We start from the raw sequence: 25,650 nt of genomic DNA on the forward strand, positions 1-25,650 counted from the left end.
TTTCTGCCACGCAACTCCTCGGGCACTGAAAATAAATAAATAATTACAGATGTGCAATCTTGTTCCTTCAAATTTTGAATTTTCCTTGTCAATCTATTCATTTTTTACCCTGTTTTGTATATCTTGCTGTATTTGATTTGACATTGAATTCATTGTCCTCTTGTTTCAGTGACATGACCATAAAGTCACAATCACAGGTTTTCTAGAGTTTTTAAGAAGTAAGATAGATTTTATTGTAATTGAGCTGGTCTAATTAAAACTAATAAAATCTTGCGCTCTCTCGGGTGTTGCATTACCTACTCATCAATCCCACAGCATTATTTGTACATTAGAGGGTTTAAATTGTGGGCAGAGGCCTGCAGATCCTCCCTGACATTTTGAACAAACATCAAAAAAGCCCCGAAGGATCTAATGGAGGTTCTGCACCCAATCAGCTGAATTATAGGATGATTCAGATTTCCAGATGAGGGGAACACATACTGCCCTGCAGCCATATAACGACCAATTGATGATTGATAAGCTATAGGTGGGATTTCCACCTTTCTCGATCACAAAGTCCTGCCTGGCCAATCGAAGGCCGACAGCTCTAAAACAGTTTGGGACAGAAGCTTGTAACACTGGAGCAGAATTTGAGTAAGTGCTTGAGGGTATAGCTGGTACGAAGTCCCATGCGAGAGAGGGATGAGGGTCAAACATTGGGAGCTGTTCTGTTCTAAGATGGTGGCTCCTGTCCCTCAGATGCCACTGGCATGTCCAGGGAAACTTGCCAGGCTGGTGACTTGGTGCAGGCCTCTCCCAGCAAGAGTGGGATGAGGCCCTCAAGTGATTATTAGTTGCTTAACAGACAGGATGCCTGATGTCACTGTGGGGACAGGAATAGACAGTTAGATTGATTTAACGAAGCAATCCTGCCTTCAGACTCACTGAGCCGTAAATCAAGCCCAATGTTTCAATCTTATATTCAAATTGTGGTGTGAGATTGGAGAACCGGCAATGCAGTACCTTTTACAGATGGAGAGAGAAGCAAATATAACTTTTCCTTGAGGGATGCTGCATAACTGGGATTTTCCCCTCCCAGTTAATCAGATGGTTTTGGATTGTGAGAAAAGTTTTATATTGTGATACACAGCCTATCACAATTGTGTGGGGCAGGCTGGTTGGACCGGAGGGTCTATATCTGTCATTGTTTGTGCAAAATCATTTCAATAAGCTTACTTGTGACATTAATAAATAAAACTAAACTTAAATACATTCATTATATTTCTGTTGAAGTCAATTTGTGTGACAAACTTAAAAGCTACTCATGAAGTCACTGATTGCATTAGCTGTATAAAGGAATGCTGTAGATGTCATGAATAATTCTGAAAGTTGTCTCACAAGAGACCTGTTGGAAAAATTCAGGCAATGGCGGAAGATGTTTAGAAACATGGATTTAAAGAAGTTAGTTGACAGCTGGGAAACAGTGTTAAGGCATTTGAATGTTTCTCGAGTGAAGAAAGGTTAGAAATTGTATTGCAGCAGGTGTCAATGGAGGGCCCACTTTTGTTCTTTGTGCGTATTAATGATTTGAACTTTGCTGGAGGGAACATAACCTTAAAATTTGCTAAAGTCCTCAAAATAGAAGTTTTATCAAATCTAGAAGAAAACTAAAAGCTTTGGGAAAGGATACAGATTTTTTTAAAATGGAGAACTTGGATTATTTTGGTTCAGAGGATGTAGAATTAGGTTAGGTAGAGATGAGAAATAATAAAAGGAAGCAGTTACTTGTGGGTATAGTTTATAGGCCCCCAACAGTAGCTACTATGTAGGACAGATTATAAATGAAGAAATAATATGGACTGTTAAGAAAGGTACTGCACCATGGGTAATTTTAATCTTCTCACATTAGACAAATCAAATTGGTAAAGGTAGCTTGTAAGATGAATTCACAGGGTGTATATGGGACAATTTCTTACATTCTAGAGCCAGCCAGGGCACAAGCTAGTTTAGATTTGGTAATCTGTGATGAGGTGGGATTAATTAATGAATGACATCATAACAAAGGAGACTCTAGGCACTCGTGATCAGAGCAATAGAATTTCATTTTCTGGTTGAGGGTGAGAAGTGTGGGCCTAAAACCCATGCTTAAACTTAAATAATGGCAATTGTAAGATTATAAAGACAGAATTGGCTCAAGTGGACTGAGAAAATAGGTTAAAAGGTAGAATAGTAGAAAAGCAGAGGCAGATATTTATGGGGATATTTCATAACTCTCAACAAAGTCTTTCCAAAAGGAATGTAACTATGAGAAGGGTGCATCATCTGTGGCTAGCTAAGGAAGTCGAGGATAAAATCAAATTGAAAGAAAATGTTTGCAATACAGTTAACGTGGTAGGTCAGAAGATTTGGTTAAATTTTAGAAATCAGCAAGGAATAACTGAAAAAATAATCAGAGAAATTAGCACGAGAGAAAGCTGTACCTCATTTCCTCCACCACTGGCTCACATCAGCAGCCTTGTGTGCCATCTACAAGATGTATAACTAGGCCTCACCAAGGCTCCTTCAACACCTTCCAAACCTATGACCTCTACCACCTAGAAGGACAAGGACAGCAGATGCATGGGAACACCTGCAGGATCGCCTGCAAGTCACCACCAACCTGACTTGAAACTATATTGCTATGCCATCACTCCCTAACAGCACAGAGCGTGTCTACGCCATGTGAACTGAGTATGAACCAAGAAGGCAGCTCACTTCCACCTTCTCGAGGGCAATTCGGGATGGGCAATAAATGCTGGTATTGCCAGAGACACTCAGATCCCAAGATCCAATAAAAAATATTACCTGAAGGATGCTAGAGATGGGAGGGTATAGTTATGAGGAGAGACCTGGAGCATAGCAGGCCAAGAGAAGATTTAAGAGGTTTTTAAAATTGTAGCGTTTTTATAGAGTGAATCGGAGAAGACTTTATTTCATTTAGGGCATCTGTAACGAGGATTCATCAATTTAAGATTATTACGGAGAGTAAGGAGAAGCTAGAAGAAATGTATTTACACAGGCTTATTGGAGCATGTAATACTTTGCCACAGGGAGTGGTTGAAGCAGGTACTGTTGCATCTTTTAACGGAAAATTGGATAAATATTTGAAGCAGAGAAAGATAAAGGGCTATACAGAGAATGTAATGCAGTAGAATTAGTTCAGGATTGCTCTTGCAAAGAATCAAAGCAGACTTGATCTGCATGGCTGCCTTTTGCACTGTAAACTTTTATTCGATAGTTGGAGAGTAGTATGTATAGTGGCTGCATTCTCTGCTATAAGATGGATTATTTTTGAAATTCTGATCAAGTTTGAAAGATGGGTTAAAGGGAATTTGACATTTTAATAATGTTGGCCAGATAAAATTTTGGATTATTTCTAGCATTTAAGGTATGTTTTAAGGACAGTGGAAGAGCTGATGGAATTACACTGTTTTTCCCCTGCAGAGACATAAACTAGAAGTATTTTTTTCTATTTTTAGAGTTGGTTTAGAAGTTGAGATTAAATTAAATTAGAAGTAAACTGGAAAGGACCCTTGGGTGTGGAATGAAGCAGAAATAATGATAATTAAAAGCATTTAATGAAATAAGAATTACCTTGAAATTAAAATGAACTTGAAATAGGAATGTTGATGGGAGCAGAAACCAGAGAGAGAAGGGGGAAAGGAGAAACCAAACTTTCAAGGATCTTTTGAATTATATATTCATTAGGACTTGAATACTGTGAAAGAGAATAATGAAGAACGTGAACTCCATTCTAACGGAGCTTTTGTAAGTGATCCATATTGATGATACCCACCGAGTCCTGACATCAAAAATGTTTTTAAATGTTCTGGAATTACATCTGTGATAGAAGGGAAAACATTATCTTAAACATTGTGTTGGGCATTGGCAGTGTATTTTCAATTGTGTGCCAAGTCATTTGTAAAATGTCATGCTGTCTGCAATGCTGTCTCACCAGATAAAATATTCCTGTGATAACAGGCTTGTTTTGCTTAAAATTTGGAATAGGTGTTAGAAAGAAAACAACAATTTTTTCTCTTCCCTTTCATTGTCTCCTGAATCACAAAGCAGGAGATGAGCCGAGATTCATGTTATATTTGGATACAGTACAGTATGCATTTATCCACAACAGCTTGAATTGAATGTAGAACCAGTTGGTTATGTTTTTTTAAAAAATGATTGGTGTAAATAGCCGATGACACTTTTTTTTTCTTATTTTCCTGACATAGTTTCAAACACTTGGTCATTGAAACAATTATTTTCTTCCACAGTTCTCCATTATTTCCCTGAGTACCAATGGTTGGTGGATTTTGCTGCTTCAGCCACAATTGTTTATATTATTACAGAGATCTACTACAGCTTGACAAACCCCCAAAATGAGATGAATGTTAGCATAGTTTGGTGCCTGCTGGTCCTTGCCTTTGTCTTGTATCCTTTTCAATAGCTGGAAAATAAAGCATTTGAATCCTGTATTGACTTGAAAAATGTACAAGGATTTGGCTGAATTTGAGAGCTGCACTGAAAATAATGGTTTGTATTGGGTTTCATTTTATTTTGGTAGCATTTCTACGTGTTTTCAGTAATTAACTTGATTAACATGGTTAACCTTTGTTAAACTAAGTCCAATTTGGAAGTATGGCAATGTAGTTATTGAGCATACACTATATATTCTTTTGACTTGATAGTTCTTATTTTAAAAAAGCATGATAATTGTTCTAGTTCTGTCCTACAACTTCTCCAGACTCGCATTTCTATGCTGTCAGTGGCAACCTTTGAGAAAGAAGAGAACCATTGGGCGGCACGGTAGCACAGTGGTTAGCACTGCTGCTTCACAGCTCCAGGGTCCCGGGTTCGATTCCCGGCTCGGGTCACTGTCTGTGTGGAGTTTGCACATTCTCCTCGTGTTTGCGTGGGTTTCCTCCGGGTGCTCCGGTTTCCTCCCACAGTCCAAAGATGTGCGGGTTAGGTTGATTGGCCAGGTTAAAATTGCCCCTGAGATGTGTTGGTTGGAGGGATTAGCGGGTAAATATGTGGGGGTAGGGCCTGGGTGGGATTGTGGTCGGTGCAGACTCGATGGGCCGAATGGCCTCCTTCTGCACTGTAGGGTTTCTATGATTATGGTGATGGTTGTAATGTCTCCATGAGCAGCTAGGTAAAGTGTTCTAATATATGGCAATATGCAAGTGAATGGGATGACGCATTGAATGTTATGGTGGAGGGAATCCAGCAATTTTATTCATAAGTTTTACACAAATCAAGGGAAAATTCAATTATAAATTGAATGAAAAGTTCCAGCGTAAGCATGTGCAGTAACTTAATGCTAATGACCTTATGACAGTTCTTGTTACAATGCTGCATGGAGTTTGATCTATTTATTATTCTTTAGTGCCGTACCAAATGTTTTGGTTGACCACAATGCTTATGTGTTTTAAATGATCTTGTCCTTTCTAACAGCAAAATGTAACGATTTGGGCTGTTCCTCAATGTAATAAACTAATTTGCTGGATCCTTGTAAATTTCAAGCAGCAACTCCATGCTAGCCTGTGAGGAAAAAGGTGTTATTTATGGGTCAGTAGAATATCATGTATTCCAAACAATTCTGTTAACACCATTGAGACAAGTGCAAGAATGACCACAAGTGGATTGTGAGCATCAGTAGCTAAATATTAGTAACAGAACTTTGTTAGTTTGTTGAATTTCCTGAAGGAAGTGCTCCAATCAAACAAATTAATTTGGCATATATCAAGTATTGCAAGTTTTGTTTTTAAGAAGAGCCTACCTTTGTAGAAAAGAATGGGTTCATCCTAAATACCTTGATTAAAATGCTGTATTTCTGGTGACAAATATTGCAAGTTCAATAGTTGGTGAGGATGCATGTTGCTTATATATGGTAGTCACAAATTCACTAATGTAGTTTTGTTTCCCATTGTCAATTTGCCGGTTACAATATATAACTTTCAAAAATGCTTTTTTTTTGCTCTCTTGTTACCCTGCCAATGTTTGTTTAACTAGGAAGACTGTAGCCTGATCCAATTTTGTATACTGCCCTTTGGCTAGTTAAACATGCTATGCTTATAGTGATGTCTGATATGGAGGACAGCAATTTTAGTAGGTTCATCAAAGTTTGTTTCTGTGCCATTTTTGAAGGATACATTTGTATGGTGATTTAGAGATAATACTGGACTAACAATCTAAACCATGAGTGTTTAAATCTCAGCATGACTGTTTGAGAATTTGTATTCCATTTATTTAAAATCTGGGAATAAGCTGGTCCCAGTAAAAGTGTCCGTGAACCTTGCAGCAGAATGTTGTAAAAATCCGACTGGTTCACTAAAATCCTTTAGGAAGGGACTTCCCCTGTCCTTAGCTGGCCTGACCTATGTGTGACTAATTCCAGAGCAGTATAGCTGATTGTTAGTTGTGCTCAGAAATGGCCCAGTCAGTCACCATGTGGTTGGAAACTTACTACAGTACCAATGGTTTTCGAGGCCAGTTAGAGATGGGCAATAAATGCTAACCTTACCAGTTGTACCCACATTTGGAGAATAAATAATTCTTTACACTGATGGAAAAAGAGGTGTATAGCTTTTATTTTTTTTCATTACTTGTTTTTTTTTGACAGATTTTCCCTGGTTTCCTTTCCACTTTTAAAAAGATTTTCTCCTTTCTGAAACACTTCATTTTCTCACTGCTACGATGTGCTAACCTGAAGTTTTTATTTTCATATTTTCAGTTTATCATGTATCAGTCTTTTGTTGCTGGCACAATAAAAGATGGTCATCAAAGCCTTTCAGCCATTGCTATCCATATTACATTCTGAAAATATGACCCACATAATTAAATCATGGCAAATACAATGGGTCATTCAAACTCAGATGCACTGTTGATACTTTCCTTTCATGTGAAACACTGTTTTACATAAATATATGGAATCTTACACAGGTGTAGTAAAATACAAGTTTGCCATTTGTGAATGCAAATGAATAAAAATGGTTTGAAATGAGCCATATTTGTAAGTACATTACTTTATAAAGGAACAGCTGCACGGTATTCTGCTTGTGCATGCAATAGCACCCGTTACCTCAAAACTCTTATTCTTTGTTTAAAACCCACCACTCTGACATACAATTAGTCAAGTATTATCATTTATGTTAAATACATTAACCATAATTTTAATTCCTGGGCAGAAAATCTGAGGGATGTGTGGTTGGACATCCAGGAGTTACAGTGGGAGAGACAGTCCATTTTGACTTTGGGCTGCAGCATTAACATTCTACTGACCAGCTGCCTGACTAGAGGGGGTGTTCCGAAGCAGCTTGGTTTTGAACCTATGAGGATTGGATTGTCAGGAGGCTGCTGTTTTCGCAGTCAGCTAAATGGTGGTGGGCAGCGGTTGGGAGAGTTCGCCAAAGGCCAGGGGTTGATGTAGAGTATGAGGCTGAAACAGTCCAAACTTTTTTTATAGAATGTAGTGTACTTCTATTGCTCCTGACCCATGAAAGATAGTTAAGCTTGAGTGCTGCCAGGTTTTACTAAATGGAGCATTTATGTCAGATACTCTGTTCATTCGGCATTTGAGATTGCGTCAGAGTCCTCATGACATCAGAAACCCAAATTCATAATTATTAATAAGGTTCCTACCAAATCCAATGGTGTTTTAACTACCCAAGAAGCAATGCTTTTTATAAAAGGAATGATCGGTGAATTCACTGTTTGGACTTTTAAATCCTGTTCATCCCATCCATCCAATTTCTGCTGTGTCGAGGGAGTTACATTTCCTTTTTAGTTATCCCATTCCACAATGTGAAGTTTAACAAACTAACTTCCTTCCCAAATGCTGTTATTTAGTAACCATAACAGAAAATACAGATGTCATTCCTTAAAATCACAGCTGAGCAGTTTTCTTTTTGCAATATGTATTGTAAACTTTTTGGGTTTGTTACATACACTCAAACATTCACAATTCCAATCTCATGAAATACATGATGCTGTGATGTACACAGAACAGTCAGCTATTGTACCCTGTTGTGGAGATTGTTATAGATTGTAATTAAAACTTCATCATCTGCTCTCTGGTGGTTTATGATATTAGAACCCCATGATTGAATTACTGCCTTGTAACTCCCCCTGCCATTGTCGTTATTCTATGTTTTTGGCTTTGTATAAAAAAATGTTTTATTTGTGAGCCAAATCTTTCTTCAGCAGACAAGCAATTTATCTATGGTGATGTAATCTTACCCAGAGTGCCCTTGGGAACGGAATGTTATCCCCAGATGTAATATTGCAAACTTGATGGCCCCTTCTTTGAGTCAGACGTGGTTAAAGGACTTTTTCTGGAGAACTGTTTTGATAACAAAGTAATGTTCCTCAATATAAAATTGAGGAACATATTGACACATGGGAAATCTTCCACACGTGGGATCCGAGGAAGTTCATTAAATTGTGAATGAATCAGATTGTATTACTGTAATGACTTGCTTGTGGTCAGTTGACCACTCGATGGCCCGAATTTTATGGTCAGAATAAAACAAGGGTACTCGTCACTGTCTTCAAAGAAAGCTGCCAATCACAGATCTAGTAGTCTTGGTGGTCCGGATTTTCTCTTTCCCAACAGTAGTTTAAATCTGGTGTCAAATTAAGGGATGTCCTGGCATGGGGCTGCAGTGATTGACAGCAAACAGGTGAGGTCTCAGTCATCTTAAAATATTCATTTATAAACATCTGGGATGTTAAAAACACTTAATATACTTAATTTATTTTGCTATCTAAAATTTATGATTGCATTAACATGGAAGTCAAAACAATTGAGGAACAAAAAAGTTTCAGTCTAATTTTTATTCCCTCAACCTCATCAAACGGATAATTTGATCGTTATTGCACTGCTATTTGTCAAACCTTGCTCTATGCAAATTGGCTGCTGCTTTTCCAAAATTCTAATGGTGATTTCGTTAAAAATGAACTTCATCGTCTGGAAACTATTTTGGCATGTCCTGTCGTTATAAACATTTCAGTGTCACTCAGCTCCTGCCCTCATTGCAGCATTGGACCAAACATGGAAAAAGTAGCTGAACTCCAGAAGTGAGATGACAGTGACTGTCCTTGATGTCAAGTCAGCATTTGACCAAATATGGCCTTAAGGTGCGCTAGAGAAACTGGAATCAATGGAAGTTGGTGGGAGACTCTCCACTAATCAGTCATGTGTAACGCAAAGGAAAGTGGCTAGATTGTTGGAGGTCAATCATCTCATTCCTGGGACATTGCTGTAGTAGTCCCTCAGGGCAGTGTTCTCGGCCCAACCACCTTTAGCTGCTTTATCAATGACCTTCCTTCCATCATAAGGTCAAATGTAGGGATGTTTGCTCATGATTGCACAGCACCATTTGTGACTCTCAGACACTGAAGCAGTCCTGACCTTAACAATATTCAGGCTTGGGCAAATATATGGCAAGTAACATTTGCACCACACAAGTGCCAAACCAGTGAGAATCTAACCATCTCCCCTTGATGTTCAATAGCATTATCATTGCTGAATTTACCACCGTCAACATCCCATGGGTTGCCATTGACCTGAACCCACTATATAAATATAGTAGCTGCAAGAGCAGGTCAGAGGCTGGGAATTCTGTGCTGACTAACTCGCCTCCTGACTCCCCAAAACCTGTCTGTCCACCATCTATAAGGCACAAATCAGAAGTGTGATGGAATACTTTCTACTTGCCTGGACGGGTGCAGCTCCAACAAGGCTCAAGAAGATTGATGCCTTCTAGAACAAAGCAGGCAAATTGACACTTCTGTCACCATTACCACAGCAAATTTCCAGGCCATGATGACTGGCTAAGTACTTTATTTGGAATGGTAATCCAGAACTCATTGATTCTTCTCGTTGCTGCCTTAGTTTGTTACAAAATTTCATTGTATTACAAAATTCTTTGAATTTGGGCCAAGTGGTGACTGATAATAGTGTGTAAAGATTATGGGTGAAGACAGGAGAAAGTCAGTTTCTTAAAGTACCTGGGGTCAGTGGTGGCAGAAAATGAAAGTATGGGAATGGAAATTGAGCAAAGGATTAGCCCTGGATGGAGTAATTGAAAGAAGTGCAGTGGACTGTTATAGAAAAGAAACATTCCACAAGACAGTTGAGAAACTGGTCTTGTTACACAGTGCAGAATGATGGGCAACATCAAGAAGAGGAGAGAGCGACCACTGAATGCAAATGAAATGTGGATACTAAGATGGAAATGTGGGATGATGAGAAAGAACAATATCAGGAATCAGTAAATCCGGGATCATTTGAAGATTATGGAAGCACAAAGAAAATAGCTAAGATAAGATTGAAATGGTATAGGCATTTGTTGTTGAGTGAAAGAGGACAAATGGTGCATGATGGAGTGATGTAGCTGGAACTATCAGGAACAAGTAGAAGATGAAGGTCCAGTACTGGATGGAAGGTTGCAATGGCATTGGAATGGATGACTGATGGGAAGGGATGTAGAAGGGTGACCAACCAACATTTTGGTAGCCCCCAAGTAAAATGGGGTAAGCTGAAAGAAGATTGTTTTTTTTAAAAAAAAGCATTGAAGCATTTTTTTTAGTAAACAAATATGTTTATCAAGGTGGATCCCATCTTCCAAATGGAGTTTTAGGGTGCAAATAATAGATTTATAGATTTTAAAAAGAAAAAAATGGAAAGCCCGCTATACATTCTTAATGAGGTTGGAAACCAAAATTATAGAATAAATGTTATCCAGATGAGATTTGAATATACAATTCACTAACCAAATTGTATTCAAAGGTGGAATGATAGTGCCATTTACAGTATCAAGTCGAAAAGTGGAGGAGAAAATGATTGGTTGGATTTACTGCAGTCGTACTTAAGAGCAGCAAAATACCTGAAGTTTCTGTGCAATGGTTTGGCTGTGAATTATTTGTAGCGCTGAAGCTCTGAGAAATCAGTTTTTTTGTTTGCCTCATAGCTTACAAATTAAATACTTTGAAACACTGCATTTATTTTAACAAGTTTTCCTCAACAAATGTTCTTCAGTAAAGTGCTGTTTTCTCTGACCACTCACTACTTTAAAGTGGAAGAAGGTGGGGAGAGGTCACTCTGCATCACTTTTGGCTGCTTCTTCTTTGTGAAAGCAATGGCGATCCTAATTGTGACTGAGAACTATCTGGAGTTTGGACTGGAGACAGGTACTTGTGGCATTGAGCCTAAAATTTTAACTGATTACTGTACACCGGAGCATCAGATTCCAGCCTTAGATAAATAACAGCACTAGAGCTCCATTTTTTTGCAATACTGTCAATTTACTGTTGCATCAATGCAAATATGTTTTTATTGTGTTGATTTACAATGATACTCAATTTTTTAATTACACTTCCTGTAGATGTTTTTCTACTTGCCTTGCACACCATAATTCTTATATGCTCTCTCCCTGGGGCACTCACTTTCACACCACTGGCACATCAGTGGCTGGGAAGGGAGCACAACAGAGGAGGGAAGGGATCAAAAGGCAACTGAGGAGGCAAGGGAGTGAAGCTATCGCCTAGTACATATAGGGGTTGGGTAGGCGGTGGTTACAGCCAGTTGACTCGACAAGAAGTGCTGTACACTCAGTATGCTATTGATGGTTCCACACAGAGATCAGAAGGAACCTGTGGAGGCTGGGACTGCACTAGGAAAATTAGTGCAGATGGTTCGGCATTGAGACTGCCAGGACAGGAATGGTCCGTGCAGCAACATGATCAAAAGTCGCAGATTGCCAAACACATTTTCCATATCCTATATAAAATAAATGTTTGAAAGCAGCTTTTTTTTTTCTTGTATCCATTATTTTACTCTTGGCTGGGTTTGATATACAGCTTAATTGTAAAGAACTTTAAAACAAATCTTCAATATCCTGAAACAGCTGCCTAACCTAGTTTTCTACATAAAATAGTGCTGAGTTCTGGATCAAATTGAAACCGTAGCATTTTCATTGGCTGATATATCTCTTTCAGCACTGTGTACACCTGCAACACAGTTAGCTGACCTGTTGATAATGTCACGACAGTCCATGTGCTGCTAAGACTCTGGTCAAAGGATGGAATAACCACCTCCAACAGCTCTCGAAGGTATGCTCATTCCCTTAAAGGGGGGTAAATGGCCCTACCAGTGGAGTGATTGAAAACTGCAGCTTTTTGAAGATGTTGTCCTGAAGGTCCTGTTGCAGGTGGTCCTCTTACTTGACAACTGAGCAAAAATGTTCCATTTACTCAGGTGAGTCAGTGCCAGGATCCATGGTGCACATTTGTACATTGCCGTATATCTCCTTGGCTAGCCTGCAGAAACATTGGAGAGTGTGATCACTCTCTACTGCAGAGCCGCCTTTGGCTTGGGTCCTTAGTTCAGATTTAGTTTCCACAAGAATTCCTTTGGTGTTCTTAAAAACCTTAGGCTTCAATTTGCAGCAGTTCTCGTTGTCGAGATTCACTATTGGCGAATAAGGTTAAGGCAGGAAAACTGCAGGGCTTGAACAACCAGATTGTGGTCACTCTTTGGGGTGGAGAGAATTCCATCATTTTTCTATGCTAATCCAGGAAATTGATTGACAGTATTATGTACAATTGTCTGATCAAAGTTCCTTGGTGAAGCAGGTGCTGAAGTTGCAACTACTGAAGCACATCGGCTTCTGAGTTCAAGTCCACCTCCGAGACATTAGCACAAAGTTGAGGCTGACCTATTGCAATGCAGTACCGGAGGTCCCATCTTTCGGATCAGAAGTTAAACTGAGGCACTATTTGCAGTCTTGGATCGACATTTTAAAAATAAATCCCAGAGCATTATTTCAAAGGAGGGCACAGGAGATCTCTCCAGTATCCTGACCAGTTTTTATTCCTCAGCTAACCTCACCGAAGCAGATTATCTGATTGTTATCACACTACTTGAGGGACATTGCTGTGTACGATGGACTGCTGTTTTTCCTATATTATAATGGTGACTTGACTTAAAAAGTATTTAATTGGCTGTCGAGTTGCCTTGAAGCCAAGTGAGGATGCTAGAAAATGGAAGTCTTTCTTTCATTTTTGTGTTATGTCCTAAATAGTTGGGTATTTTATTTACAAATACAATGGTGCTTCTAAAATGTTGTTTTACTAATTAAACCTGATCTTAAGTTTTTTAATTGACGAAAGCACATTTTATGGTGCTTTTATGCATTCACTTCATCTGATACCAAACAATGACCGAATGCATTTGGTAGAAGGCTATGGATTCTGACAACATAACGATTGCAGTACTGAAGACTTGTGCTCCAGGACTAGCGGTGCCTCTGGTCAAACTATTTGTGTGCAACTGTAACACTGGCATCTACTCAGCAATGAGAAAAATTGCCTAGCTATGTTTTGTCTACCAAAAGCAGGACATATCCAACCCAGCTAATTACCTTCAGTCAGTCTTTATCAATCATTGGCAAAGTGATGGAGGGTATTGTCTGCAATGCTATTGAGCATCACTTACTCAACAATAACCTGCTGACCAGTGCTCCGATTGGGTTTTAAGTCTATTCAGCTCATCCCATCATTACAGCCTTTGTCCAAATGTGGACAAAAGTGGTGAATTTCAGGAGTGAAGTGAGAGTAACTGCTTTTAACATCAAGGTAGTATTTGACTGAGTATGGCAGCAAAGAAACAAAATTATAGTCACTGGGAATTAGGGATATCAGTCATATTTCGCACGAAGAAAAATGGTTTTGCTTGTTGAAGGACAGTCATCTCAGCCTGAGTACACCACTGCAAGAGTTCCTCAGCAGTGTTCCCCCGGTCCAACCATCTTCAGCTGCTTCATCAGTGGCTTTCCCTCCAAGGTCAAAATTGGAGATATCTGCTGATGATTGCAATGTTCAGTACCTCAGATATTGAAATACTCCATGTCTGCATGCAGCAAGACTTGGACAACATTCAGGCTTGGGCTAATAAGTGGCAAGTGACATTGGTACTACACAAGTGTTAAGCAATGACCATCTCCAACAAGAAGGAATCTTAACCATCATCCCTTGATGATCCACCATATTACTATCACAGAAACCCCCACTGTCAACATCCTGGGCAACCATTGACCAGAATCTTAACTGGACAAACCATGTAAATAGTATGGCTACAAGAATGGGTCGGAGACTAAGAATTCAGCGGCATATAACATGCCTCCTGATTCCCCAAAGTCTGTTCACAAGGCACAAGTCAGGAATTTGATGCTTGGATGAGTGGAGCTCCAACAACATCTTGACTTAACATCATCCAGGATAAAGCAACTCATTTGTTTAGCAGTCAATATACCATCTTAAACATCCACTCCATTACTGGCACGCAGTCTTAATAGTGTATACCATGAACAAGATGCACAACAGCAACTCGCCAATATACTTTGGAAAGCATCTTCTAAACCCAAGATCTCTTGTCCCCTAAAAGAACAACGGCAGCAGACACAATCTCTTGCAGACTTGCATACTTTTCTGATTTTCACAGGAGGCTTTCAAACAGCCCACCATAGCACTTGGCAGTTCCTGAGGCCACCTCCAATTTGCATCTGGAGCAGGTGGGCCTAACTTCATCCCGCACATGCACGCCCCACCCAGCCCCCACACACTTTTGTTTCTGCAGTGGGTGCGTTAAACCAGGACATTTTCTGACTTGCTCTACTGGCCTATGAGGTGCATGTTTATTCGATCTTGGATGTATGCTTCCCTGACAACGGCAGCTGTTGTTACCCACCTCTAATAGCACTTGTCGTCTTGAACAGCTACATCCACAATGCTGTTCGGGAGGGAGTTCCAGGCTGTTGACCCAATGACAGTGAAAGAATGGCATTGGAGTTCCAGGATGATGTGTGTGATTTGGAGGGAGGAAAGATATCTTGTATGAAATTAAGTTACTTAAAATGGCTATTTTGTAAGTACATTTTCAATAAAATTCTGAACGAATGCAAATTAACATGTTGTAAACCTTGTGGTGAAATGCGATGTACTTGATCATGATGAAGTATAATTACATAGCTGATTTGATTTATTATTGTCACATGTATTGACATACAGTGAAAAGTATTGTTTCTTGCGCGCTATACAGACAAAACATAGCATTCATGGAGAAGGAAACGAGAGAGTGCAGAATGTAGTGTTACAGTCATAGCTAGGGTGTAGAGAAAGATCAAATTAATGCAAGGTAAGTCCATTCAGAAGTCTGACAGCATCAGGGAAGAAGCTGTTCTTGAGTCGGTTGGTACGTGACCTCAGACTTGGGTATCTAGGTATCTAATACCTTGGTATTTTACACTAGTGTCCATTCTGGTATGAGTTTAGATGGTTTATGTCAGCTGTTTGTTTGACTGAGCCAACATAACCATATGTTCTCTCACACACATCAGCTCCACCCCCAAACTAGCTTAACTCCCTAGAAAGATTAAGTAACTTTGAAAAGCCTGAAACAAGCCTGTAGACTCTTTGGTCAATATGACTCTGTTCTGCTTAGTAAATACATTTATTGCTTTGAATTATTACTTCTAATTATTGCAGATTTTTCACATGTTTCTGATCACGGAAGTTTTAATAAATCCTTGAAATTCAGATCATTCCTTTTAGGTGGAAAAGTGCAAAACAGTTGCACGTGGGATTATATTCCATTTCCTATACTGGTAGCTGATAAACATCCAATGTGCATTTATTTCCAAGCTGAGCAGGCTCTCTAGGTTTTTGTTGGTGTTGGTCAGTTGCCAACTGGAAGATATGAGGAAGGGTCTATGAGGGAGGGCTGGAATAACTTGAGTTTTGTTTGTTGACTGTTACGTGAAGATCAGTATCCAACTCCCAAATACATATCTGCAGAAATCCCAATTGAGCTGCATTATTGCATCTGATTCCAATGAAGTAACTAAGATAAAAATAAACATGTTCAGGAGGTAGGAATTCACATCTTAGAACTAAAGAGAAGAGGGAACACGTGCATGTATAGTTCTCATTCTTATCTTTGAGCTTCCATGCAGGCTGCCATGGTACTTTCACCCAACTTGGAGTAGATCTTCACTTTTTAGAGTTGGGAAAAACGTTCAGTTCTAATTCAGTGCACCTTTTTTATTCTGCAATGTTAGACATTTTTTTCATTGTTTGTGTTATGGTTTAAGTAAGTTAACATTATAAACAAATACCGTAGTAGCATCAAGAATATTCAATGCTCTATTTACATTGCATAAAGGCAGTGTACTTATTATTCTGTGAATGTATGCAAAATATTGAATGAAATTCCTGTCAAACTAACTTTTTCTTTCAATTCTCTTTTCTTCATGTTTACTTAGGATTTGCAAACTTTTCTGGCAGTGCTTTGCAGTTCCTTGAGAAACAAGGCCTGGAATCCCAGTAGGTTGAATAACTTTTACTTTTTGTAATAATAGTCGTTCATGTAGTTACTAAAATAACTCTGCTTTTGTGATTAAATATAATTTTGAGATTTATCAGTTGCCATTGTACGTTTTCTTTGTGTAGTTAATGCTAGTTGTCATAATTCACATACTTCCAATACATAAACATTTGGAAAGAATAAAATTTGAAGGATGAATATAGCAATTGTACGATATTCATTTAGTGCATTTGCGTTTTATTCTGAATGGAATTGCTCAAAGAGTAATATGTATATTTCCTTAGCATGCAGAGATAATTTATTCCAGAACTTTAACACTTTGCCATTCTGCCAGCCAGCAAGTTTTTAAAAAATGTTGAAATAGAGGTTAGGTTAGCAGACTTGTCCTCACCTGCCCAACTATCTCTGCTGAGTTGAACAATTCTGTTTATAGTAAATTGCAGGCATAAAGGCCATATTGTAATGCAGGTATGACTTAGAAGCAGAAGTAGGCCATTTAGCCCTTTGAGCTTGCTCTGCCATTCAGTAAGAACATGGCTGATTTGGTTGTGGTCTCAACTCTATTTGCCACCTGTCCCCATAACCTTTTAGTCCATTGACTATCAAAATCTGTCTAATTCTACCTTGAATAAGTTCAATGACCTAGCCTCCATTACTTTTTGGAAGAAAATTCCACATTCTAACCACCCTGTTAAAGAAAAAGTTTCTCCTCATCTCCGTCTTAAACTGTAGACCTCTTCTTCTTAAACTGTGTTCCCTGGTTCTAGTCTTCTCACAAATGGAAACACCCTCTTGATATCTACCCCATCAAATGCCCATCAGGATATTATATCTTTCAATAAGATCATAGAATCATGCAATCCCTAAATGCAGAAGGTGGCCATTTGGCCCATCCAGCCTGCACCGACAACAATCCCAACCAGGCCCTATCCCTGTAATCCCATGTATTTACCCTTCTGACACTAAGGGGCAATTTAACATGGGCAATCAACCTAACCTACACATCTTTGGACTGTGGGAGGAAGCCAGAGCACCCGGAGAAAACCCATGCAGATACTCAGAATGTGCAAACTCCACACAGTCACTCGAGGCAGGAATTGAACCTAGGTCCCTGGCGCTGTGAGGCAGCAGTGCTTGCCACTGTGCTGTCCAGCTCATCTCTCATTCTTCTAAACTCCAATAGGTATAATTCCAACCTGTTCAATCTTTCTTCATAAAATAAGCTTTTGAGTCAAATGAACCATCACTGAATTGCTTCAAATGGAATTATTTCAAATGTGGAGAGCAAACCTGCTCACAATAGATGTGATCTCGCCAATGCCTTGTACAGCTACAGTAAAACTTTCCTACTTTTATGTGCCATTCTCCTTGCAATAAATGCCAACATCTATTTTTTCTTTCCTAATTGCGTACTGTCCCTCACTCTAATTTTTCATGAGTCATGCACCAGGATACGCAAATCCCTCTGTACCACCAGGTTTTCCAATGTCTTTAAATGGAATATGCTTTTCTTTTCTTCCTGCCAAAGTGGGCAAATTCACATTTCCTCACATTATACTCTTGTCTGGCAAATTTTTGCCCACATCTCTTTGCAGACTCTCTACCTCCTCTTGACAATTTACTCTCTTACTTAGTGTCATAGACAAATGTAGCTATCATCATTGGGTCCCTTCATCCAAATTACTGATGTAGATTTTAAAAATGTAAGACCTCAGCACTGAACCTTGTGGCACTCCGCACCACTTATTAAAACTTGCAAACCCTAAAACAGTGGTTCCCAAACTTTTTTCACTGGGCCGCACTTTCGGAATAAAAATTTGCTCCCGCCACACTGAATTTTTTATTGATGAGAAATACATTCAAAAACAAAAAAAAAATCCTAGCAGTGCTTGATTCATAACATAAAACACAACTACTTTATAATATGATCATGGGACATACAGAAAATATAAAACAATCATTTTGGAAAAATATCTAATCCATGTTTAAATGTTTCTTTGATTGTCCTTGAATCTTCCCGCCACACTTGCCATCCTCTCTTGCCGCACCAGTGTGGCACGCCGCACCCTTTGAGAACCACTGCCCTAAAAAGACCCATTTATCACCACGCTCTGCTTCCTGTTAGCTAGCCAATCCTTTATCCATGCTAATCATGTAACCTGATCTGGTTTATTCACCTTTTGATGGCTCCTTTTATCAAATGCCAATTGGAAATCCAAATACACCACATCTATAGGTTCTCCATTATCCATGTTGCTCTGTTACTGCCTCAAAAACACTCTTTCCCTTTCACAGACCCACATTGACTCTGCCTGATCAAATTATGATTTTCGAAATGGATTCTAGCAATTTTTCTTTAACAGATGTTGGGTTAATTTACCTGTAGTCTCCTGTTTCCTGTCTCCCTCCTTTCTTGAATAAAGGTGTTACATTAGCTATTTTCAAATCCATTGGGGCACTGTTAGAATCTAAATAATTTTGGTAGGTTATAACTAATGGATCTGCTATCTTTGCTGTCACTTCTTTTAAGACCCTAGGATGCAGGCCAATTTAGTCCTTGGACTTGTCAGCCTTTAAGTCTAATTGTTTTCCAGCATCTTTTTCCTAGTGATAGTTGTTCACCTGTTGATTTTCAAGCATCTTTGGGAAGTTTTCTAGGTCTTTTACCATGGAGACACTTGAAGTCATGGACTCCCTTACCTCTTTCTGACTGAGTGTGATGTTCCATCCTGTTGTGATCACTGTCACCCAGAGCTCCGTTTACTATGAGGATATTGATTCATCTTGTCTCATTGCTCATTATCAGATCCAGAATAGCATGATGCGCGTTGGCTGTAGAACTTACTGCTCTGAGAAATTGTCTCGAATACACTCTATAAACTCATGTTCCAGGCTACCTTTGCCAATCTGATTCAGAATGTGGCACTTAGATACATCGATTATGTGTCACTAGATTGCCATGACATGAATTGTCAAGTGTAAATGATTCTTATAGTAATTTCGACATTTTAAAAAAGTAATTGGTAAATCTAACATCAAGTTTTTTGTTAACAGACTATCTCTTATTATAGTATTTATAATTGAGGAACCTTTTTAAACAATCGATTTTTATCTTTTTGAACAAACATTTTCAGTATTTTTGTGCAAGACTGATTTTAAAAAAGAAATCTTCCTATTTTGTTATTCCAGGGGCCCTATCTCGAAACTGACCTTTAAAATGTTTCTGGCTGTTTTCTGTGCTCTCATTGGTGCTTTTTTGACATTTCCTGGCCTGCGGTTGGCTCAAATGCATCTGGATGCCCTGAATCTTGCAAAAGAAAGGCTAACACAGTAAGAAAAGTTATTATGATTAAATTAACAAAACACAATCCCATTTGTATCTGTTATATCCACTAATTTATATAGTCTAAGCAAATTGGGTGGACTATTCTAGAATTTAATACAGAATATGACTTATTGCTTCTGTCCTCTTGTATACTGAAGTCAAATGGCTCAACTGACTCATGGGGGAACTGGGACACCTTTCAGGATTGCATTGTGTCATTCCATTATTTTATTAGCTTGCATGATATATAACAGCTATCTCTTGCTGTCTCCATCTTAGTTCTTTTTAATCCTGTTCATATTGCATTTGCATTGATCCCATTGAAAAAAGGTCTCTGTAGTTGCAGTGTGGGCACAAGTCAGCTCAGTTTCCTAAAGGTACATTTATTTCAGTTCTCGGATTAGTGTTACACCAGTTTCTTCACAATAAATTATGACTTTGTAACATATCAGTTTTGGAACAGATTCCAGATCAGGAAAGTTAACTCTTGAAATTAGAAAAAAGTAAAGACAACAGCCACCTCTTGTCTGCTTCACTACACAAGCTCTGTACCATCCCAATGAATTGTCTCTTTTTACAGCAACATGTGCTGATTTACCGCCAAGTATCTTTGCAACCAACTCGCTAGTTCTAACTTTCAGAGCTCAACTTATCTGAAACAAAGTATTTGTGGTGAAGAAAATATATTCAGACTCCACCTCGTCTGAATTCAGATTGATCAGTAAAGAGACTGTCATTGCTGGATATGTCAACTTATTCTCTGAAAATTGGTGCTTTTAAAGGTGAGATTTGACAGTGTCACTGATGTGTAATTGACATTCTGAAACTGATGGATAAGATTCAAGTCCTTATACAGGGGTACTAGATTGATGAGTACAGAACAGAATGAGGCCGTTCAGCCTATCATGTCCATGCCAGTCAACAAAGGTCTGACGACACTAATCCCATTTTCCATCACTTGGCCCAAAGCCCTTGAGGTTATGGCAGCACAAGTGAATGGCTAAGTACTTCTTAAATGTTACAAGAGTTTCTTACAGTGAGTTCTGGACTCCCACTACCCTCTGAGTGAAAAGGTTTCTCCTCAATTCCCCTCCTAGTCTTCTACCTCTTAACCTTAAATCTAAGCCCCCAGGTTATTGAACCCTTTCATGGCTTAGCTGGCACAATAGGCCCGACAATTGCTTTAATATTGCTTACCAAGTGAAATTCTTTCTCTTGTACTAATGCTAAATAAACCCTTGTTAATACTTAAGTTCTGTGAGATATGAACTTATTTTGCTTTTCTTTGCATTCTCCAAAATGTCAGTGAATTTCAGGCCCACACTGGATATAAGAAATCTGAACAAGTATCTTGTGTAGGAATTCAGTCTTTCTTTCTTTGAAGATTGGCTAAATGCTCAGGATTACCACTTCTGTCGAAAGGTTCCTTAAGCCAGGTACCTGTTAGCAGTTCAGCTTGTTCTTTTTGAAATTCGGATCTCTGATGTTGCAACATGTGCTGAACAGTTTGGTGTATCTTTGTTATTGGAAAACTGACTGATCAGCTTCACAACAGAAAAGCCAAAAAATGGTTAAGAGCATAATGTTACAGATAAAAGAACTGGCATGTTCTTGCTGAGCATGAAGAACTTCATAGTGCCTTGAGTCAGACACACTGCAGCTCTTCAAGGGCAATTTTGTTTGGATATCCAGAAACTCATATCACATGGTCTAACTAAATATGTCAAAGCTAATCTTTTCTGGATTCTTATGCTTGGCTTTTTGTGAGGTCACATTACATCTGTAGTTGTTTTACATATGCTCACAAATGTGCACATGCCTCTCATCTCCAAACCTCATTACATATATTTTCCAAACATGGACAAACTATCTAAATTCTAGAGGGGAGATGAAGAATGAGCGCCCTAACATCTGGATAGCATTTGACAAAATCTGGCACCTAAGATCCCGAGTAAAATTGAAGTCAGTATGCAAGGTGTTCAGTTCTTTTCACAACTCCTCTAATAAAGCAGTCTGTGTCCATATGCTGTGCAATCTTGTCAAAATTTACACCTGGGCTGTAAATGGCAAATAACATACATACAATGATCCTCTCCAACAAGGCAGAGTCAAATTATTGAATGTCAATGGCATTACCATCACTGAAATCCCACCATCACCATCCTGGGATGATCAATAATGGAATTGGATCATCCATTAAATAACTGTTGTCACAAGGCTAGGTCAGCGGTGGAATATTTTGTGGTGAGTAACTCATCTTCTGGCTCCCAGTACCTTTCTGCCATCTACAAGGCATGCATTAGGAGTGTGATGGAATACTGTCAACTTGCCTGGATGAATATGGCTCCGATAACACACTTGAGCTCAAGACCATTCAGGACAACTTAGTCTGCTTGGTTAACATCCCATCCACATCATCGGTGCACTATTTACAAGATGCACTGCAGCATCAGCCAAGTTTTCTTCAACACATCTCTACACATGACCTCTACCACCCAGTAGAACAAGGGCAGTAGGCAAATAGGACTGTCACCATCTGCGCATTCCCATCAAAGTCATATGCCATACTGACTTGGAAATGTATCATCGTTACTTCTTCATTTGACCAAAAACCTGGCATTTCTTCCTTTTCAGCACTGTGGGTGTACCTACATGACCTGGACTGCAGAGTTTCAAGAAGGCAGCTCACTAGCACCTTTATTAATCAGCAATAAATTTTAGCCTTGCCAGTAATGTTCTCACCCCATGAACATATAATGGTTCGTAAGCAAATCTGGGATTGTGGATTTGTTTGTCTGTTTCCTGCTTTGCCACAAGAATTACACTTCAAAAGTACTTAAATGGCTGTGTGGTGCTTTAGGATATTCTGAAGTTGTAAAAGGCCATGGGTAAATAAAGGTTCTTTGTCACTTCTCCATTCATATTTTCTTGTGCACAGTAGCAATCCTCAGTGGCTTTATCCTAATGAAAAATATATTGGATGGAATTTTCTCATTTTTTGACTGAAGTGTCAACTTGAGCAGGGAAAGTGGAGTGTAGGCCACCGACTCCACTACTGGCTTTTCCCACCATACCTTTTGACACTTGGTCAAATAATGATCATGGGGAGGCAGGTCCCAGAATGTTGTGAATATCAAAAAGATAATAGAATGAAAGAACCACCACCCTCGCCACCCAAACAACCTTCCAGTATTTCGGGGGTGGGGGTGTTGTTAACAGTGGGGATGCCTGCTAAACATATTTAAATGTATTACAATGCTGTTACATCACTGGTGGCAACAGTCGAGTGGGGAAATCCCATCGGCGTGAATGTCACTTTGGAATTCCCAATCTATTCTCCACACCATCTACCATCCCCAGCCAACGAAATGTGGGCAAAAAATACCCCCACCCTCCCATTGTGTCTGCCTTGACCAGGATAAATCTTAAAAAGCGGTTTACAACAGTCATAATCTTTACTCTTTTACCAAATATCTTCTGGGGCTAGCTACAAATGGAGGGTATGGCTGATGTGATTTGGGGAACAATGAAAATGGAGAAAATGTGATTAGTCATTGTGGAAAAATCATGTGCTTAGTCCGGAAATACTGCTTCCCTTAACTATTTGAATGATGTTTTGATATTATAGTACGTTGTTTTGAGCCCAAGCTTCTACCAGTTAGCTATATAATCCTTCAGGCATTATTAGACTGTCTCCTGTGCCCTCTTTGCCAGATTCCGCAGCTCTGTCTTTTGCCACTCTTGCATTCTGGTTTTCCTATAGTCCCAACATATTAGCTTTGCATTTGCACATTATCTTTTCTTGAGTGGAACACATTCCATCAATTCCTGAGGGCACAGAATTTTTGCCATACATTCTACACTTTGCATTTTTTAATTCATTAATAATTAATAACTGCATGTTGGTTATTCCTCATTACTTTGAGACCCTGACTTCACAACGTTCTCCCTGTCGAGGTTGTTCCAAAATCAGGGTCTAGTCTTTAACATCAGATTGTATTCATCTTTTACATTGGCTAAAGTATTTGCTCAACAGTCACCTATGGAGTAAATGGTGTGTGGCTAGTCTTAATAGTTGCTGTTGCTCTCCTGCAACTGACAGTATGTAGGTGGGAAGGATGTTTGCATCAATAGGCTGAACAAAGTCAACAAAGCAGAAGTGCAGACTCACATCTTTTGGATAAGGTGCTAGATCATAATCATAAGATCACAAGAAATAGGAGCAGGAGTAGGCCATCTGACCCATTGAGCCCACTCCACCATTTAGTTAGATCATGCCAGTTGGGCGCCACCAGTGTGTCGGGGCAGTGCCAAGGGGATGGGACCTGAGTGGGGACTGTGACAGTGGATCATGATTTTGCCCGGGGAAGGGGGGGGTGGTGGTGTGCAGGGCATGTCGGGGGTTATGAAGGGGGACCTAATGGGAGGGACTGGGTGTTAATGACCCATATCAGGGAAGGGGTGGAAGAATATGCCACCGATGAGAGGGGGAGCGGTGGTCCTGATGTCCATGGGTGGAGGGAGTGGATCTCCCTTTCACTGAGATCGGGCCACCCCTTGTGAAACAGCACTTGGGCTCACCAGTGTGCAAGTCTCCAAAAAGTGACGAGTGTGGGACAGTTGCAGTGTGGAGCGCACTTGAGAGACCGGCGATGATCGCTCCGTCATTCTCACCGTTGTGACGCATAGTTTGTTTTTTGTGGGAAATTTCCATTCCGTGACTAATCTAATTGTGGCTTAAACTCCACTTTTCTGCCCATCTCCCTTACCTCCATTGTCGATCAACTGTCTGACTCAGCCCTGAGTATTTTCATTTCCACTACTCTCTGTGGAAGAGAATTCCAAAAACTAACAATCCTCAGAGAATAAATTCTTTCTAATCTCCTTCAATGGGAGATCCCTTATTTTGAAACTGAACCCCCTAGTTCTTGATTTTCCCCTACTCTTTCAAACCCGCTCAGCATCTTGTAAGTTTCAATAAGGTCACCTCTTATTCTTAATTCCAATGAATATAAGCTGAATCTGCTCAACGTTTTCCCATAAAACAATCCCTTCATTCCAGGAATCAACCTGGTAAGCCTTCACTAAAATCTGCTTCCAATACAGGTAATGATAAATCTCTCAGATCATCTTAAAAGGTCCCGTAGCTCTATTTGGAAGAAGTGGTCGGATTTATTCCCAGCACCTTGGGCCATCAATTATCTCTCGATCAAAATCACAAAAAATATTATCTAGTTATTATCCCTGATTGCTATTTGTGGGAGCTTGCTGCATCTAAGTTGGCTTCTGTATTTCCTAGACAAGTGACTTGGTGTCAAAAAGTACTTCAAATGACTGCAAGGCTCTTTGAGATGTATGGTGGTTGTGAAAAATGTACCATAAATGCAAGCCTGCCTTTTTAACTGAAAAGTAATAAAAATAGCTAAATGTGGATTTGATTTGAAGATATCAGCCTATTTCAGTTATAGCCTTTGAGTGAGAAGGTCATGAATTCAAGTCCCACTCTAGAGACTTCATATAACGGGGGCTAACATTTTACTACACTATGGAGTATGTTCTGCACTGTTTCTGTTAAGATGTTAAACCAAAGTCCTGTTAACTCCATTATGTACATGCAAAAGGTTCTATTTGCATTATTTGAAGAAGAAGACAGGGCAATCTCACAATCTTCTGGCCAATATTTATCCTTCAATTAATGTCGCTAAAATAGATTACATTGTAATTTGTCTCATTGCTATGTGCTGCATTTCACTATATCATGACAGTATCTGAACTTCAAAAATACTGTGTTGGCTGTATAGTGCTTTGATGTATTTTGCATTCATGACAGTGCTGTATAAATAAAATTTATCTCTCTTCCTTGCCCTCTTTTTACTTTTCCTTTCTCTTCAAAAAGAAAAGTTCTTCTGGTTTGGAATGATCT

The 25,650-nt window shown here is 39.3% G+C and overlaps 1 protein-coding gene across 6 annotated transcripts in view; it reads left to right on the forward strand.

The window, feature by feature from the left end:
• Positions 1–25,650, forward strand: part of tmem161b (transmembrane protein 161B) — a 59,978-nt gene that overhangs the window by 17,636 nt on the left and 16,692 nt on the right. For 5 of the 6 annotated variants that reach the window (XM_078214814.1, XM_078214811.1, XM_078214809.1 and 2 more), the window contains 4 exons: positions 4,290–4,446; positions 11,060–11,211; positions 16,341–16,401; positions 19,592–19,732. In XM_078214814.1, coding sequence (XP_078070940.1) covers positions 4,400–4,446; positions 11,060–11,211; positions 16,341–16,401; positions 19,592–19,732 — 401 coding nt within the window. In that variant the 5' untranslated portion in view covers positions 4,290–4,399. The remainder of the gene's footprint in view (positions 1–4,289; positions 4,447–11,059; positions 11,212–16,340; positions 16,402–19,591; positions 19,733–25,650) is intronic. The other variant, XM_078214810.1, reaches the window with a different exon arrangement.

Source organism: Mustelus asterias, chromosome 6 (genome assembly GCF_964213995.1).
Source record: "Mustelus asterias chromosome 6, sMusAst1.hap1.1, whole genome shotgun sequence".
NCBI classification, from domain to species: Eukaryota; Metazoa; Chordata; class Chondrichthyes; order Carcharhiniformes; family Triakidae; genus Mustelus; species Mustelus asterias.